This window comes from Myotis davidii, unplaced genomic scaffold (assembly GCF_000327345.1).
Source record: "Myotis davidii unplaced genomic scaffold, ASM32734v1 scaffold173, whole genome shotgun sequence".
Taxonomy (NCBI): Eukaryota; Metazoa; Chordata; class Mammalia; order Chiroptera; family Vespertilionidae; genus Myotis; species Myotis davidii.
Genome location: NW_006286303.1, coordinates 3,802,428 through 3,819,442, shown reverse-complemented (window position 1 = coordinate 3,819,442; position 17,015 = coordinate 3,802,428). Strand labels below are relative to the sequence as shown.

Genomic DNA, 17,015 nt, shown 5'->3' with positions numbered 1-17,015 from the left:
TTTTGGGGCCTAAATGTAAGCTTCTAGTTAATAACCAGGTCTCACCAGCCAGCTGTTTGTCTCAAGACGTCTGAGGACATCTGATGCCTAAAGAAAGCCAGCGTGAGTCTTGGTGTTCCAGGGGAGGAGCAGGCTCCTGAAGGAAACCACCCAGGACCTCTGCCAAGGCGCAGCGATGCCAAACAACGATGTTCAAAGCAGAATGAAGTAAAGGCCACATAGAAGTCCACGGTGTGCATTTGGGGAGCACAGAGAGAGGACGGTGGTGGCAGCCTCTGAGCCTGGGCCTGGGGGCGGGTGGATTTTCCCAGGCACGTAATGGGGAGACAGGATTCCTGGACACAGGAACAGCACGACTTCCAAATGCCAGATGGAATAAAAATGACACTGGGAGGAAGCGAGCTGCCAGGTCCAGGGTGCAGGCCACTCTGCAGGACAAGTACCTGCTCCTTTAGCAAGTCGATGGCCGGGAAAGAGGTGCTGGTGGAGGGAGGACTAGCTGGATGCAGATACCCGACTGCACCTCATGGTGACAGAGTTCTCTCCCCCCGACCCCCCTCCCTTCATTCGTGTACTTGCCAAACACTCCCTCTGTGACAGGCACTGGGTTCGCCAATCAGCACGGTGGATCCTAACCTTACACTGTCTCTCCGGGTGGTCCTTTCCTTTCTGTGTCCCCCTCCCCCTTCTCTAGCAAAGACCCACTTTACAGCAGGGGACCTCACTCTCTACTCTCAGACCATTTCCACAAGCTGTGAAACTGATGTAAAAGTTGATTTGGAATCAATAAAGCTCAATAAAGAGCCTGGACAGAGGCTGCCCGGTCACCGCCCTGGGTAGGAGGCCCACTCGGTTGAGGGCATGCACGGGACTGGACAGAAAAGGGCTCCGTGGAAGACAGCCCACAGACAAAGACGACGAGCTATGTGGGGGGGGCTCAGGGGTGACAAGACACTTTTTATTTTGTCCTCATGGTGCTTATAGTATAAAAAGGGGACAGAATTTAACAAAAATTCACACACACCATTGTTTAATTTTCCCCAGGAAAGCTCTCCTCTGGGAAGGAGAGTGCTTGTGTTGTGAGAGGGTTTGCAGTGGGGAAATCTAACACAGTCTGGAGGCCAAGAAAGCTCCCGGAGGAAGTGGGGATTAACCTGAGAACTAAGTAGGAGCTGAAGGAGGGCTTGTGTGGCGGAGGGCTGTTGAGTGGGTTGGAAAGAACCATTTCAGGCCAGTGCCATGTGGGCAAAGGTTATACGCAGCTTTAGAGAAACAGAGAAGCCTGTAGCCTGTGGATGGGCTCTAACCAGGGTGCCACACGATCATATTTGCATTTCAGAAACCCTCCTCCCCCTACACGCACACACACACACACACACACACACACACACACACTATGTGTGGGAATCATTACAGGCACATAGGATGGAGGTAAAGAGCCAGTTGGTGTGCTGTTACCGTTGGTCTGGTGGGAGGGCCAAGGTGAGCACTGTAGCTGTGACAGTGGTGACAGTGTGGCTAGAGAGGAGGGAACAGGTTTGACAGCTATTTGGGGGCTAGAATGCGCTGTGCTTAAGGACCAGAATTAGACGTGGGAAGTGAGGAGAGGGGAGTCAAAAGAATGACTCCCAGGTTTCTGGACGGAGCAACGGGTGCCTAGTGGACTGGGATGCAGAGGCTCAGATTTGGCGGGTGGGGAGGGCTAGGGGGAGCAATGAGTTTCCTTTTGCACTCACTGAACTTGAAGTGCCTGTGGAGACACCCAGCAGGCAGCTGGATGGGAGGGGAATGTGCCAGAAAGATTTCAAAGCTGGATTTACAGATATGGAAAATATCAGCTTTCAGGTAGAGGTGGAAGCCTTCATAATTGATGGCTCACACAGGGAATGTGAATTGAGTAAAAAGGCAAGAGGTGCCTGGACCAAGCCCTGGGAAACACAGGTATTTAAGACGCGGACATAGAAACGGAAAAGGGGCTCGAGGAAGGATGACCAGAGAAGCAGAGGAATCAAAAGAAAGCATGTGCTGCGTGGGCTCTCTTTGCCCCTCAAGTCTACTTTCCACCCTTCTCCGCCCAGCTCTGTGGCCTGGAGGCCGACCTCTGTGGACTTCCCCTCTGGCTTCCAGGACCGGCCACTGGGGGGCGCTGTAGAAAGACTGGAGGGCGAGAGGAAGAGAGGCCGGTGATTATTCTCTGGGCTTCCTCCTGCTGGGCTGCAGATCTTCCGTGGCTACATTCTTCTACCAAAGACCACAGTTTCTGCTGTGCACTCTTAGCTGCAATTTCTTTTGTCTTTTTGGGCCTAAGGATGGGAAAGGCTTTCGCTGTTGCTAGTTTCCCTTAATCCTGCCCAGATCTTTCCAAGTGGTTCCTTCATTCAACTCTCTCTAGCCATCGCCGGCCCTGCTGGGATCCTCACCTTTATAGTCATATCACAAAACCGCAGGAACAGGGTGTCAAGTGGGAGTGATCTACAGTGACAAATGCGGCAGAGGTTACCTTGAAGTCCACAGTGTGTGGCAAGTAGGGATTGTTGGTGACATCTCCTGGCACAGGAGAGGTGAGCTGAAAACTGGCCACGGTGCCCCAAGACCCAATGAGTCACTGGACATTCCCGTGAGCTGGTAGCTATGAAGCGAGAAGGAGGTGGTATTTTGAGGGAGCTACAGGGTGGTTTTCTTTCATTTTAATATTGAAGGGACTGGAGCCTGCGTTAGCCTGTGAGAAGGAGCCATTAGATAGGGAAGGCTTGGAAGTGCGGGAATGGGAACCATGAATAGATCCCTGCCCAGGACTGCACCGAGAGCAGACGGGAGGGACTAACCTTGACCACATAACCCGGACTTCTTCTTAGACTGGAGGGAAGCAGTGAGTATAGGTATGGCCAGGAAAACGTGTGCTGCTATGGGGTAGGGAGTGGGGGAGTTTCTTTCTGATAGCCTAAATTTTCTCAGTGAAAGTTCAAGGACAGGAAATCTCAAAATAGCAATTTTGAATGGAGTGGGGAATTGATCAGGGACCAGTGAAGGCCTCAAAATCTTGCTGAAATAAGTGAAATAAATGATTGACATAAATGATGTAAGTCAGAATAAAAATGTGTGGTGAAGTGATAATGTCATGAGATAAAGTTGGAAAGGTAGGAGGTGTCTATGGAATTTGGTCTTCATAGAGATGATGGGGAACCACCAAAGGTTTCTGAGTTGTGGAGAGATGAATAGGAAATAAGATTGAGTGAGGGCGAGGAGAGGACTAAAGGTCAGAAAGAGCCCTTAAAATAATATAGATGTTAGATGAGTAATTTGCCTTATTTGGGGTGAAGAGTAGGGTTACTAAGGAGCTAGATCCTTTAAGACCAGCGGTGATGCCAACAGTTGGACTGGGGGAATCCTTAGGGCCTTTCCCACAAACTCAGTCACCTTCTATCTTAATCTACCCTAAATATACACTTGAAGTAAAAGCAAGCTGCTATCTATGCAAACACTGGTCCGACATAAACTGGCTGGACCCTTTCAGGTTGCCATACTAAATGTCCCCTTGTATCCGACATACAGAACTTCCACCGCATAGAACTTAGAGGCTGCTCAGATATAGGATAGAAAAGAGGAGTCAAAGATAAGTCAAAAATTTTAACTGGTCCTGCTGCATGGATGTCATGATATTACTGACCAATAAAAAGAATATGGGACATCATGATTGTGAAGGAAAATGATGGATTTTAGGTCCCAGGAGGATCTATGTGAATTTGGGCGTTTGGGTTGAGAATGTGAGTCTGGAAGTTGGGAGGGAGGTTAGGCCTAGTGGTGCAGACCTGGGCGTCACCTGTACAGAGCTGGTGGTGAAGCAGCGGGGTCCAAGGAGAGGGGCAAAGGGGAGATGCCGGGAGACTTGAAACAGACCCCTGAGGAATGCTGTTTAAGAGGACAAGCCGAGGAGGAGTGCCAGGAAAGCAAAGGGGAAAATGTCAGAGAAGCAGGAGGATAAACAGAAGATCACAGATCATGAGAGCCCTGGTTGGCAAGTCAGGCCAAAGAAGGGAGAAGCAGGGATAATGGTGGAGACTCTTTTTCTTTTGCAAAAACCATCACTTCCCTTCTTGAAAATTGATTTTTAATTTATTCTTTGTTCTATAAAACGGTCCAACTTTTTTTTTTAGATTTTTTAATTGATTTTTAGAGAAGAGGGAGAAAAAAACATCAATGTGAGAGCAAAACATCAAGTGGCTGCCTCTTGCACGCCCCCTAGTGGAGACTGAGCCTGAAACCCTGGTAGGTGCCTTGACCTGGAATGAACCAGCAACCTTTCTGTGCACGAGACAACCACCAACCGACTGAGCCATACCAGCCATGGCTAAATGGTCCAACTTTTAACACAACTTATTACAAATATTTAGAAATTCTCTGAACCCCTCCAGTTTTGTAGGTTCATGATCAACCTCCCAAAAGCTGTGCTGTTCTTTGTGCAGAATTTGTTAAAACCTGTTCAGCCGTTCCGCCTCAGTGCTCCAATCTGTGCTAAGAATGTTACTTGCATTGCCTTTGACTTTCACGTTGAACATCCTCGTCTTTGTTATAGGAGAGCCGGTCCTCACCTCGACAGGCAACCCCCCTCAGGTTGCTGTGGGTCTGCATCTGAGTACAGAAGTCAGAATCATCTTTTTCTAGTTGCAACAGATTCTCCTCTGAATATTTACCCCCGTCTCCATCACCGAAGGGCTCCCGTGTTCTTAACGGACTGGTTTTATTGGGAAGCGCTTGTAATAATGGTACCTGGCTCTTGGAACCCTCTTCAAAATAGTCCCCTCCTCTTCTTTCACCCTGAGGAGCTGGCTCGTCACCAGAGAACTGTAACAGTTGTGTTGGGCTCCTAGCCTCTCTGGACTCATGGGCCTCAGGGGCGCCTGTGTCCATGGGGCTGGAATGTGTGCTGCCCCTTTCAGAATCCTGTTGTGAGGGACGATTGCTTTCATCCGGGTCTGATCCCTGAGTGAGAGGTTCATATGTACACATGTCTGCATCTCTCTCGCCACAGGCAGTCTTATCAGGACCCGGGGGAACTGCAGCAGGACACGGTGGTGTTTCCACAGTCAAAAATTCTAGGTCTCTGAGGGAGCAATGCCACTCTGCTGCCTCCGACCGAGGAGCCGTGACACAGTCATCAGTGAATGTGCCCGGGGTCGTGTCACGGGCAGCACTGACAGCCAGGGACGGGGGCAAGGTCACTGGGTTCTCACATGTGTGGGTGTTAGAGGCACTTTCCCGATGACTCTTGGACAAACCAGAGTCTGAACCGGAAATGAGAGGTTTTTCACAGTGATCCTCCTGATTCTCACATTTCCCCTGAGTCTCCCGGAAGGTGATGTCCTCAAGACTCTCGGATGATGTCACGGTGTCCCTCCTCACCCCTGGGTCCCCGTCCTCCGGGAGCTCACTGGTTCCAGGACTCTCCTCTCCATCTGCCTCTTCTCCACTCACGGAGCTTAGAGTAAATAGAGAGCCTTCATCGGAATCGGAGTTGGTGTCCAGCTCGTCCCGCGTGTCAGGAGGAGCGTGTCTCTGGGCTGGGTCCTCGTGAGCAGGAGTGACATGTAGGTCGCTGCCCCGTGCTGGGGGAGAGGCCTTTGGGGACGGGCCCACATGTCCTAGGTCACCGAGTTGGGCTGAACCGTAGCAGGTGGGATGTTGCTTCTCAGCACTGGCTCCCTGTGCGTCCAGCAAACTGGTGGTGCGCACTGGCACTTCCTTAGGGAACTCCAGCGGTGCCCGCTCCGCGCCCTCTCTGTCCCCGTGCCCTCCCGCCCTCTGTGCTTTTGTCCATATTTGCGTTTGAGAGAGAGCAGCCGTCATTTCTCTTGACAGTGGTGGGTCTAATGCATTCGAATCCTTATTGATGGAGCTGGAGCCAGTTCGTAATCGGCCAGCAATCGCAGGGATGCCCACTGAGTGCTCACTGAGCGAATCTTCCGTTTCAGAATCGACTTCTCCACGGAGACGGTGCCTGCAGACGCGGTCCTGTCCTGCTGACGCGCGGGGGTTACTGTCAGCACCGGGCCCTCCGCGGATAACGGAACCGGCTGCTCCGCCATTGGGAAGCAAGTGATCCTTCCTCCTCCCTGCCCCAGTGTCGCCCCCACGCGGTCCCCTGCTCTGCCCGCCGCCAGGCTCCTTTCTGCTCACGCCCAGACTTCTGCCAGCAACGACAGCAGCCTGTGGGCTGGCCTGTGTCCCCGAGAAAGCGTCTTGGGGCGTACAGGGGCTTAGGCCAAGGTGAGCTTGGTGCAGATCCACCCTTGGGTGCTGGACGTCCCCCGCAGCTTCCGTTTCATCGTAGAAGCCCTGGTTGGAATACCCGAGGACAGGACCAGGTCTTTTCTTTCTGCACCTCCGTTGCCACAGTCTGTCGATATACGGCCTCGTCAGAGCCCCCAGGCAGAAAGCCACGAAGAACGTGATGAACACGGCTAGGCACACGGCCAGGGCGAGGTCCTGGGACGCGGCTTCCGTCCTGCCAGCTGCTTGCACATCCTGGGTGCTCCTCACCCGTCTCGGCGCCCGTCTGTGCTGCTCGCGGGCATCGGAGCCTGCGCGGTCCTTCTTCCCCGGTGTGGATGAGCCCACATGCACCCCTGCCTGGGGCCTCCCAGCTCTGCTCCTTAGGGGGCCTTTCCTGGGATTCAGATTCGTGTGAGGAAGGTGGGCCTCCCTGGGAATTCTGCTTCTGGGTGTCCACCCGTGTGCCTCCTCGTGCCCTGAAAGTGGGGGTAAAACACATGGAAATTAGAGCCCATGTTTATATTTAAAGTGCATATTGCATGATGATAAGCAGCGCTCCTGATTGACCGATGATGTCTAAGGCCAGCAGTACGGCTCCGTGTGCATTCACACATGGCTGTGGGCTCAGGGCTGCTGCTCACCAGCCCAGGATCAGTGTGTTTCTCAGGCTTCTTGTCTGATGGCTACCTGTGGGAGGGAAAGAAGCCAGACTGGAGGGGTAACCTCCTTACATCTCCTTCTTCCAGACCCTGACCTACTGCACGTTCTTGAGAACATCCCATCAGCCCCCGGCAAAGTCTGCCTCAGCCCTACCCATGTGGCAGCATCATTTCCTCAGCGTGCCCAGTGCCGGCGAGCACAGCAATGCCCAGGGCTCTCTAGTGGCTCCTGGTGTTCTGCCCTCCACACTCAGAAGCCAGGGCAGCTTTTTTTAAAAATACATTTTATTGATTTTTTACAGAGAGGAAGGGAGAGGGACAGAGAGTCAGAAACATTGATGAGAGAGAAGCATCGATCAACTGCCGCCCGCACACCCCCCACCGGGGATGTGCCCGCAGCCAAGGCACATGCCCCCGACCAGAATTGAACCCGCGACCCCTGAGTCCACAGGCCGACGCTCCATCCACTGAACCAAACAGGCCAGGGCCCAGGGCGGCTTTGAGAGAGGACAGGACACGTGTGGCTGACAACACTGGCCTCCCTCCGATCTTCGTGGTTTTCTTCTAAACCTGGGAAGCGTGGCCATGATCCTACTTTAATGTCAGTCCTGAACAGAACAGAATCCAGGACTATTCAAAAAAAAAAAAAAATCTGACTTTCTTCCCACTCCCCAGTTAGAAGTTTAAGCCAACACAATAGTGGAAACCGCCCTAACTGGTTTGGCTCAGTGGATAGAGCGTCAGCCTGTGGACTCAAGGTTCCCAGGTTCGACTCCGGTCAAGGGCATGTACCCTGGTTGCGGGCACATCTCGGGTAGGAAGTGTGCAGGAGGCAGCTGATCGATGTTTCTCTCTCATCGATGTTTCTAACTATCCTGTGCTGGGCTGCATATCTGGCGCTTCGGGAGACAAAGGACTGGAAAAAGTATAAATAAAAGGAGTTTCCTCCATATTGGAAGACCAGAATTTGAAAGACACATTTTTCTCTGGGCCTGTGCAGAATTTAATAATAAAATGTAACTCCTATAGTTGGCACTGCAGTTCAACCTCTGCTTCGGCAGGGTTATGTAACTGTAGTCGCTGGCCAGCTTAATAAAGACTCCTAAATTTTGATCTGAGTCCCTGGTGGTCGTCTCCGCGGGTCACCCCATTACATATCCCTCTCCCTTCCTCTCTGTAAAAAATCAATAAAATATATTTAAAAAAATATTAGAAACCACTTTCTAGAATGTTCAACTCCAATAACATATTTTAGCATGTTGGGAGAGTGGCAGGAAACAAAGAAAAGAAAAATCTACTTTTGAAATGTGTGTTTGTGTCTGTGTAGGATTATATTTTTAGGATGTTGGCAAACATTTAAACTAATCATGTTTCAAGTTTTAAAAGTTCTTTCTTTGATTATTTGTTAAGAATTGGGATTTAAAAATATGACACTTGCCCTAGCTGGTTTGGCTCAGTAGATAGAGTGTTGGCCTGTGGACTGAAGGGTCCCAGGTTTGATTCCAGCCAAGGGCACATGCTTGGGTTGCAGGCTCAATCCCCAGTTGGGGGCATGCAGGAGGCAGCCAATCAATGATTCTCTCTCTCCCTCTCCCTCCCTCTCTGAAATCAATAAAACTCTCTCATCATTTATGTTTCTCTCTCTCTCTCTCTCTCTCTCTCTCTCTCTCTTTCTCTCTCTCTCTCCCCCTCTCGCTTCCTCTCTGAAATCAAAAAAGAAATATATTTTATAAAAAAATAAAAATATGACACTTGTGGGGTCTTCAGGGAAAAATTCTCTCCTTATGAAGTTTCTGAGACGGTGGAACTAGGTTTCTTTGCCCACGTAAAGAAACTCACTCATGACTGAGAAAAAACAGTTAGAAACCAATGACTGCTCTATGACACAACCTGAGGCTGCCCAAGGCCATGGATCACCACTCTTGCTGTCATTGTTTCCAATGAGACTAAATTGGTCCTGTTTTTCATTCGTTCGTTTGTTTGTTTGTTTATTTATTTATTTATTTATTTTTCAGTTCAGCTGGAACCCTTTCAGAGAGAAGCGGTACTACTGACATACCTATAGACTTGCTGCAAATTACATCCCACTTTCTCCTCCAGGATTCAGAAATGACATTTTGGAAGATGGTCACGCTGTCATCACACTGCCATTGGTTATGGGCCAAGTCAGCCTCCAGGTGGGGAAGCTCTAGAGCAATGGCCATCATGGGCAGGATGGCGGTCAGGGCATTGCTGCTGAGGTCCACAACCTGCTCGAGAAGAAGCACATTGGGGCCAGTCTGTGAATAAAGACACTTAGAGACCACAGACGAGTTCCAGATATTGTTTGTGCCTTTACGGAGGCAATAAGAAGCTAGCGCTGATTTGAGAGTCAGAGGAACCTGGGAGTAAATCTCTGCTCTGTCTCTAACAGTTCTGTGAGCCTAAGCAAACTGTTTACTTTCCATGAGCCTACCTGCCAAGGTTGTGGTTAGGATGAAATGCCTGCAAAAGGTTTAAGTATGGTGCCTACATTAGAGGATCAATCATTTTCCCTTCCTTTTTTCCTATGAGCTGTGATTTGTACTGTTAGATAAAACCTGAACTCCTCATTGTTATCAAGGTCTAGATCAGTGGTGGGCAAACTACGGCCCGCGGGCCGGATCTGGCCCGTTTGAAATGAATAAAACTATTGAAAAAAAAGACCATACCCTTTTATGTAATGATGTTTACTTTGAATTTATATTAGTTCACACAGACACTCCATCCATGCTTTTGTTCCGGCCCTCTGGTCCAGTTTAAGAACCTATTGTGGCCCTCGGGTCAAAAAGTTTGCCCACCCCTGGTCTAGATGAAGGTCTAGAATTAGATACCAGAACTAAAATGTCTAGAAGCACAGCGTTCTTGAAAGTGGCAGAAGATACTGAATGATGAGCCCATACAACACAAAACTGTGGCTGACCACAAGTAGCGAAGAGAGATCTTTTGCTTCAAGGGTAGTAGTACATTTCTCTGCATCTGCACTACTTAGTATGCACAAGATGACCACTTTTTCTAGTCTAATCAGAATGAAGGGGAAACCAGGGAACAAAAAGGACTCAGTGACACTAGAAACAGAGAAGGACCCGTTGAAGATGGATGTGGCCGTGGCATGGTGCAGCAGGGAAAGCACAGTTAGGTACAGCTCTAGCTACCATTCGCAGAGCACTGCTGTGTACCAGGCACCTCACTGGGTGCTTTACATATATTATCTCTAAACCTCCCAACAAACTCCTCATTCCACCCTTCCCCCCTTTTTTTACTCATTCCACCCCCTCCCTTTTTTTTACAGAGGAGGAAACTGGGCTAGGGCACACAGTATATTCCACAAGCCCCTAGTACATAGCAGCTGCTCCTTAAATAGTGGAGAAAAGAATGAATGAATGAAATGGCAGAGTTGAAATCTGATCTGGCTCCCCTGTGTGCCTTCTATTCCACAACACACCCTCCTGGAGCCTGAGCTCTCACCAAACTGGAGTGAAGGAAAGGCTGGGTGGAGGAGGCTGGAGCATGAGGCACCAGAGTAGGGTCTTGGGGTCTGGGAAGGGGCAGATGGTTATCAGAGGGAAAATCATAAAAGTCTTGTTGAAAACTAAAAAGAGGGCTATGGGTGAAAATTAGAGAGGCTGGATGTTATCTAGGTCAAATGTTTTATAAACATCACGGGAAAAGCAGCGTTGATATCCTGGGTTAAATAAACCCCTAAGAGCTGATTCAAACAATTAATCCAATGGCACCATCACCAAGACCACTACATGCTGAGTCAGAATTCTCCCTGGACATGAGCAATGAGGCTGACCTTTCCCATGTTGAGTAACCAAGCAGTCTTGACTCCCCAAGGAAGGTTGCCAAAAATAGGAAGTAGGAGACTGGGATTGGGAATGAAAAAAACAAAACTTTTCTTTAGCCTGGTCTTGCCAAGGATCAATAATTTTCTTAGGTAACCCTCCTCAACAACTGAGTGAAATATTCTACTGTTTTTCAGGTAGTTCTTTTCTTTTTAGTGCACGTCTGGCTTTTTTTTTTTTTCCTGGTCTAGCAACTATGATATGACAAATCATTGAATTGAAAGCAAAACTGGAGAGAGGCCAGAAACCTAATAAGATGATTCAGGAGAAATAATTTCTGAGAAAAGATTAAAACAGAATAGTCCAATGTGGCTAAGGAAACAGCCATCCACCATCAGTGGCAGGAGTGTACATTAGAGAAAGCCTGGGAGAAGCATACGTTGCTACACAAATCACTGAATCTAAGAAGAATGGAGTAAGAGTAAGAAAAGGGATGCTAATTTGAAATGCTAATGCAAATGTATTCTATCTAAACATGATGATGAATTCATCATATGAAAACTCTATCTGGCTTCTGAGAAGATTCTGACATGGGAAGACATATTGCACTGTGTAAATGTTAAATGCATCTCCTGAAAAAAAACAACCCACATACCATCTATTTTAATATGCAGCTTTCTGGTACCAAATATGTTCATCCTGTTCCAAGCCAGTTTTTAAGTTATTACCAAACATGTAGAAGGAATATTAGAGAAGGAGAGATTGTATAATTCTGGGCAGTTCAGGTGAATTGAGAATTACAGATGATTTAAATCATTCTTGGGATTGTTTTGTAGTTTGCCTGCAGCATCTATAGCCTATGAGCTGCAGAAGACTTACAAAGTACAATAAAAATGCATAGGAAATAAAACAGACACAGGGCAATCACACACACATATACTTATAATCAGTAGACTCTATACTAAATGAGGTCCCCAGGCAATCTGACTACCTATTTGTGGTGAATTGGGGGGCACTGTCAAGTTCACTGGGCTTTCTCATCTGCTCTTATACTTTGGCAGATTCTGAAAGAGTCCCCAATGATTCTGTCTCCTGGTATTCATGCCCTTGAGAAATCTCCTTCCCTTGAGTGTAGGTGGGGCCTGTGACTTGATTCTAACCATCAGAGTACAGCAAAAGCAATGGGACATCACTTCGATGGATCTCATATTCTTTGTCCTAGCAGGCTCTCGCCTTTGGGCTGTGGTGCAAGCTGCCATGCGGTAAGCTGCCCTATGGAGAGGCTGACATGGCACAGAACGGAGGGCAGGCTCAGGCTGACAGCTAGCAAGGAACGGAGCCCTCAGTCAATGCCCACAAGGAACTGAATGAAAGTTTCCCCTTCATTTCCCCGTGAGCTTCACCTAGGCCTGCAGGTGAGAATCCAATCTTGGCCAACACCTTGATTGAAGCCAGCGACAAGTTTAATTTGATTTAGAAAAAAATAATGTGCCAATTGTTGCTGCTGAGTATTATGTTCAAGCAAAATTCATGTCCATTACTGAGACCACTGATTTTTAAGGCAGGAGAGAGACTTCAGCGATTTTAAAGGAACCTTAAAATAGACTTAAATGTTTTGATTAATAGTCAGTACTACTGGACATAAAAACACTCTTCAAACATTCTTCTAATGTCATTGCTCATATGGCTGTGTATTTGAAATATTATAAAAATTATTTTATAACCTGTAACTTTTTGAGGTCCTTGAAGGCTTCCGGATGAATTCTGAATATCTTGTTGCTCCTTAAATAGAGGTTCTCCAATTGCAGGCAGTTATGAAAATCAAACATACCAATTTGCAATATCCCATTGAATGACAGATCCAAACTCTGTAATGACTTCAGTTTCCACAATCCTATTAAAATTAAAAAGCAAGTTAAAAATATTGCCCTGGCTCGTGTGGCTCAGTTGGTAGGATATCATCCTGTGCACAGAAAGGTTGCTGGTTTAATTCCTGGTTGGGACACATGCCCTGTCTGGGTTTTGGGCTTGGTCCCAGTAGGGGGCATGCAGGAGGCAGCCGATTTCACATCGAAGTTTCTCTTTCTCTCTCTCCCTTCCTCTCTCTCAAAAATATCAATGGAAATGTAGAAAAAAATTAAAATATAAACTGGTGATATTGACTGCAGCATTGTTTGTAAGGGTAAAAGATTAGAGACAACCTAAATGGTTTTCAATAGAGAAGTGGTTAGATAAAGCATGGTATGTCAATACTATAAAATACTATGGAACCGAATACTATAAAAGAGAATGGGGTAGAGCAACAAGACTGCATGTGAAGGAAAATGTTAAGTTGCTGAACAGTATCAAGTATAATTCCAGTGTTCTTGAAAAAAGGAGCCATTTGTACCCATATACATATATCATATATTTTGAGTGAGCAGGAAAAAAAGGCCTGGAAGAGGTAAACTAAGCTATTAGTAGTACTTACACTTAGAAGGAGAGGTGGGGTTAGAGAAGGAAGGAAGCTTTATTTTAGACATCATTGAACTCTTTTTTTCAATGAGCATGTGCTAATCTATACCAATAAAAGGGTAATATGCTAATTAGACCAGATGTCCTTCTGGATAAAGCCATGGTGGTGGGGCCAAGGCAGAGGTGGCTAGGGTGATTAGGCTGGCAGGGGAGAGCAGTTAGGGGATCAGGCCATCAGGGGAGAGCAGTTAGGGGGATCAAGCTGGCAGGGGAGAGCAGTTAAGGGCTATCAGGCTGGCAGGGGAGAGCAGTTAGGGCGATCAGGCTGGCAGGCAGGCAAGTGGTTAGAAGCTAGTGGTCCCAGATTGCAAGAGGGATGTCCGAGAGGTCCCAGATTGGAGAGGGTGCAGGCTAGGCTGAGGGACACCCCCGTGCACGAATTTTGTGCACCGGGCCTCTAGTTTTATAATAAAAACATTAATTAAAAAGTCTAACTTTGAAGAATAAGTAAATATTTATTTGATTGAACTATGGATAAAACAATAGTTGTTTGATGATTTATTTATATGGGTGAACTGAGAGTTTTCAAATGTTCATGACTCATTTTGTAGCTATATCCTTTCTTTTATGTACTTATTGTTAATATTATAACTATTTTCTAGGCATTCTTGTATGTTTTGAAGATAGCAAATTCTAGCTAGATTTTGTGTTCTGGCAAAATAATCTAATTGCCTTTGTATTTCACCTGATGCCAGAGTCACCAGGAGGTGCATTTGGCACCGAAAAGAAAGCTTGAGAAGGAGGTGCCAGTCACAGCATCTCCCAAATTTGATTTACCATCTGAGTCCCGCAAGGAAGCCCTGCATTTTACATTTCCTTCTGCTCTGCTCTCATGTGTAGTCTGTGTCTTTAACCAACTACCACAAAACAGCTCAAGTTGGTTCAATTCCAGAAAGATTTATTCCTTGTGTACTGTCTTTGGTGCTGAGGACAAATATAGCATAGAACCCTTGTGTCTGGTTGAATGATAAAACCTAGAAAAAGTTGCTAGTTATACAAAGCACTTATACCCCTCCATCCAACTGTCCATAAGATGATTCAGGTCAGATTTCATGTCTTTGTGAACTCCTCCAATGCCTGGAATATAACATGCACGCAATAAATTAGAGGTCACAGTGTTTGGCCTGCACAGAGATTTAAAAATTAATGAGCTGACAATAAAGATTCAATACAAAAATGTTGCATATCCAGCTTCTCTTGGATTATTGGAAGTTTCAACTGGCACAAGACGTTTGGCTGGAGCTGAATGAGGGCGCCTGTCTTAGATGGGCATGGACTTACCAGCAAATGTGATTTCTTTCTACTCATGTCTCTATCAAAAGTAGGAAAACAAAGGATAGGCCAAGAAACCTGCATGTTTAAAAAAATGGGAGAGAACCAGGGCTGGTGTTCAGCTGGCATATGCTGGTGGGACATGTTTTGATATTGGTTGGTAAATTTGCCGTTCCTGACTGAGTGCCCCAGCATCTGTGAGCTTCTCTGCTGTCCTAGGCACTTCAATATTTCCCCTCCTGCCCCTGGAGAAAATGTTTCTTTGTGGAGAATATTCCTACATATTTTAATATGCAAACATATGGGTTTGTGAGGGGGGAAAAGTGAAACACAAGACACGAATATGAAAGGAGCTATAGTTTCCTTGACATTTTTGTGATACCTGCCTGCCCTATGCAGGGATGAGAATTTATGGTTCCTGCAATTTCTCAGTGCTTAATTGAATTGAATATGTAGGCCAGGAGATCAGCAGAAGGGAGATCATGCCTAGCTTGGAGTGGAAGGAAGAAGTTATTTTTAAACCTCCATTTAATTGTGTACTCTTTCTGTGCTCTGAACATTTCACAAACATCTCCTTTTAATCCTCACAAAGCCCTGGGGGTTATTACCATTTTACAAATTGCAAAACTTAGGTGCAGCAAGAATTTGCCCCACGTCATGGTGGGTGGAGGTGGGATTGAAATTCAGATCTTTTAACCATTCATTACCATTTAGCCACACACACACACACACACACACACACACACACACACTACATGGTCAAGGTCCTGAAAGATAGCTTGAGTTTTGAAAAGGAAAAAGAAGGTGGGGAGTAGGTCTGGGCTGTCTACGAAAGAGAATGGTATGGGCCATGGAATACATAAAATGCCGGATGCACTGGGATTGTTTAGTGATTCTACTTGTATCATATAGCAAATAGGGCTGTAAGGTGTTCGGTTTATCCAGCGCTGTTTGTAACTTTCGATGTGAATCAGAAAGTATCACTTAAGGTCTCCATGCCTCAGTTTCCTCCCTTAAAAATTGTTTCTTGCAGGTGAAATTGAATCTATCTTTGATTACTATGGTCAGGTATTTTGAGCTCAGTGGAAGACAGGTGTAACAGTTTAGATCATCATTCACAAATGCTCACTTTACTTCTTTGTCCCGTTGAGTTGAGGTTGGTCATGTGACTTGCTTTGGGTAACGAGACGTTAGCAGACATGATGTGAGCCAAGATTTGAAATGTAATGGGGATTGCTCCCTTGGATTTTGCCAAAGAACAGTTATGAAAACAACATGTCCTGATTAGCCTGCTGATCCAAAGATAATGAGAGATATGACCGTATTCATTTAGGGTCTCTGAAAAACGGATGGGGAATTTGAGAACTCTTCCATGATACTTGGCTGACACTCTCAATGGGGGAAAATATGTTCTTTTAAAAATTTTGCATGGTGAATCAATGTTGAGGGGGTGCACATTCAGGTGACTAAAAGAGGTTAGGAAGTGCATTAGCTGAGTTTGGATGTCAGAGGGTAGATTCTGTTTCAAGAGAGGAGAGTCAAATGTTGGGAAGAAAATAGGGAGGCACTTTTTTTTATTGAATTGCTTTCTGATGATCGTATAAGCTAGGGAAAGCAGGAATTTGATTAGCCTTTGCATTTAAGAGGCCAGAGGCAGTTTTATTACTTCTAAGAAATTATCTCAGTGTTTATTGGAAAAAAGGCCACAGAAGGTATGCCCAGACATTACACCACCTTAAAAATATTCCTTTGGACTATGAACTTCCTAAATGTTCTCCCAAGTATGATACCTAATAACACAGAACAATAATGTTCAAGGGTCATGGCTTCAAGTTCAAAGAGTACTAAGAAGTAGAATAGAGTCTGGAATGGTCCTAGATAAGAATTATTGATAAGGCTAGCCCTTAATGTAGTTAAATTTATACTAGTAGAGGTGAGCCAAAGACCTTGCCCTCTTACCTTAATGACATACATTTTGTTACTCCTTTACACCTGAACTTTGAAAAAAAAATTTTTTTTTATTGATTCAAAGAGGAAGAGTGCCGGGAGCCAGTCCATCCTTGCTGTTTCAAGGGACCTGGCATATATGGCATACTGTTCTTTATATGTTTGCTCACCTTCTTGGCACTGTGTTTTAACCAAGGTCACCTCTCTGAGAAAGGTTGTTTCTCTAGGTAGGGATTTTCCCCTGAAGTTAGGGAGGGAATAAAACCTCTTAACTGCCAGGTGGGTAATTAATCACTTTAACTACGAACAATCATGCTTAAGCTACATAATCTTTACTCCCTGGAATGGAGATAAGAAACACCCTAACCTTTGGAATAGAGATTGATAGGATTGGAATCAACTGGTATAAATACAGATGTAACAAGACAACAGGACACTCAGAACTTAGATGAAGATCCTAGAGACAGAACTTAGAAGACAGAACCTGCACAGAACCTAGAGACAGAAGAACTTCGCTGGAGAGAACATGGCAAAAGATCCTGCTCAT

General features: G+C 46.3%; 1 protein-coding gene across 2 annotated transcripts in view; it reads right to left on the bottom strand.

The window, feature by feature from the left end:
- Positions 1-4,282: 4,282 nt before the first annotated feature.
- Positions 4,283-17,015, bottom strand: part of LRRC66 (leucine rich repeat containing 66) — a 22,965-nt gene continuing 10,232 nt past the window's right edge. For both annotated transcript variants that reach the window (XM_006757828.2, XM_006757827.2), the window contains exons 3-5: positions 12,460-12,629; positions 8,989-9,178; positions 4,283-6,746 (exon numbers count right to left, since the gene is read on the bottom strand). In XM_006757828.2, the coding sequence (XP_006757891.1) occupies positions 4,522-6,746; positions 8,989-9,178; positions 12,460-12,629 (2,585 nt within the window). In that variant the 3' untranslated portion in view covers positions 4,283-4,521. The remainder of the gene's footprint in view (positions 6,747-8,988; positions 9,179-12,459; positions 12,630-17,015) is intronic.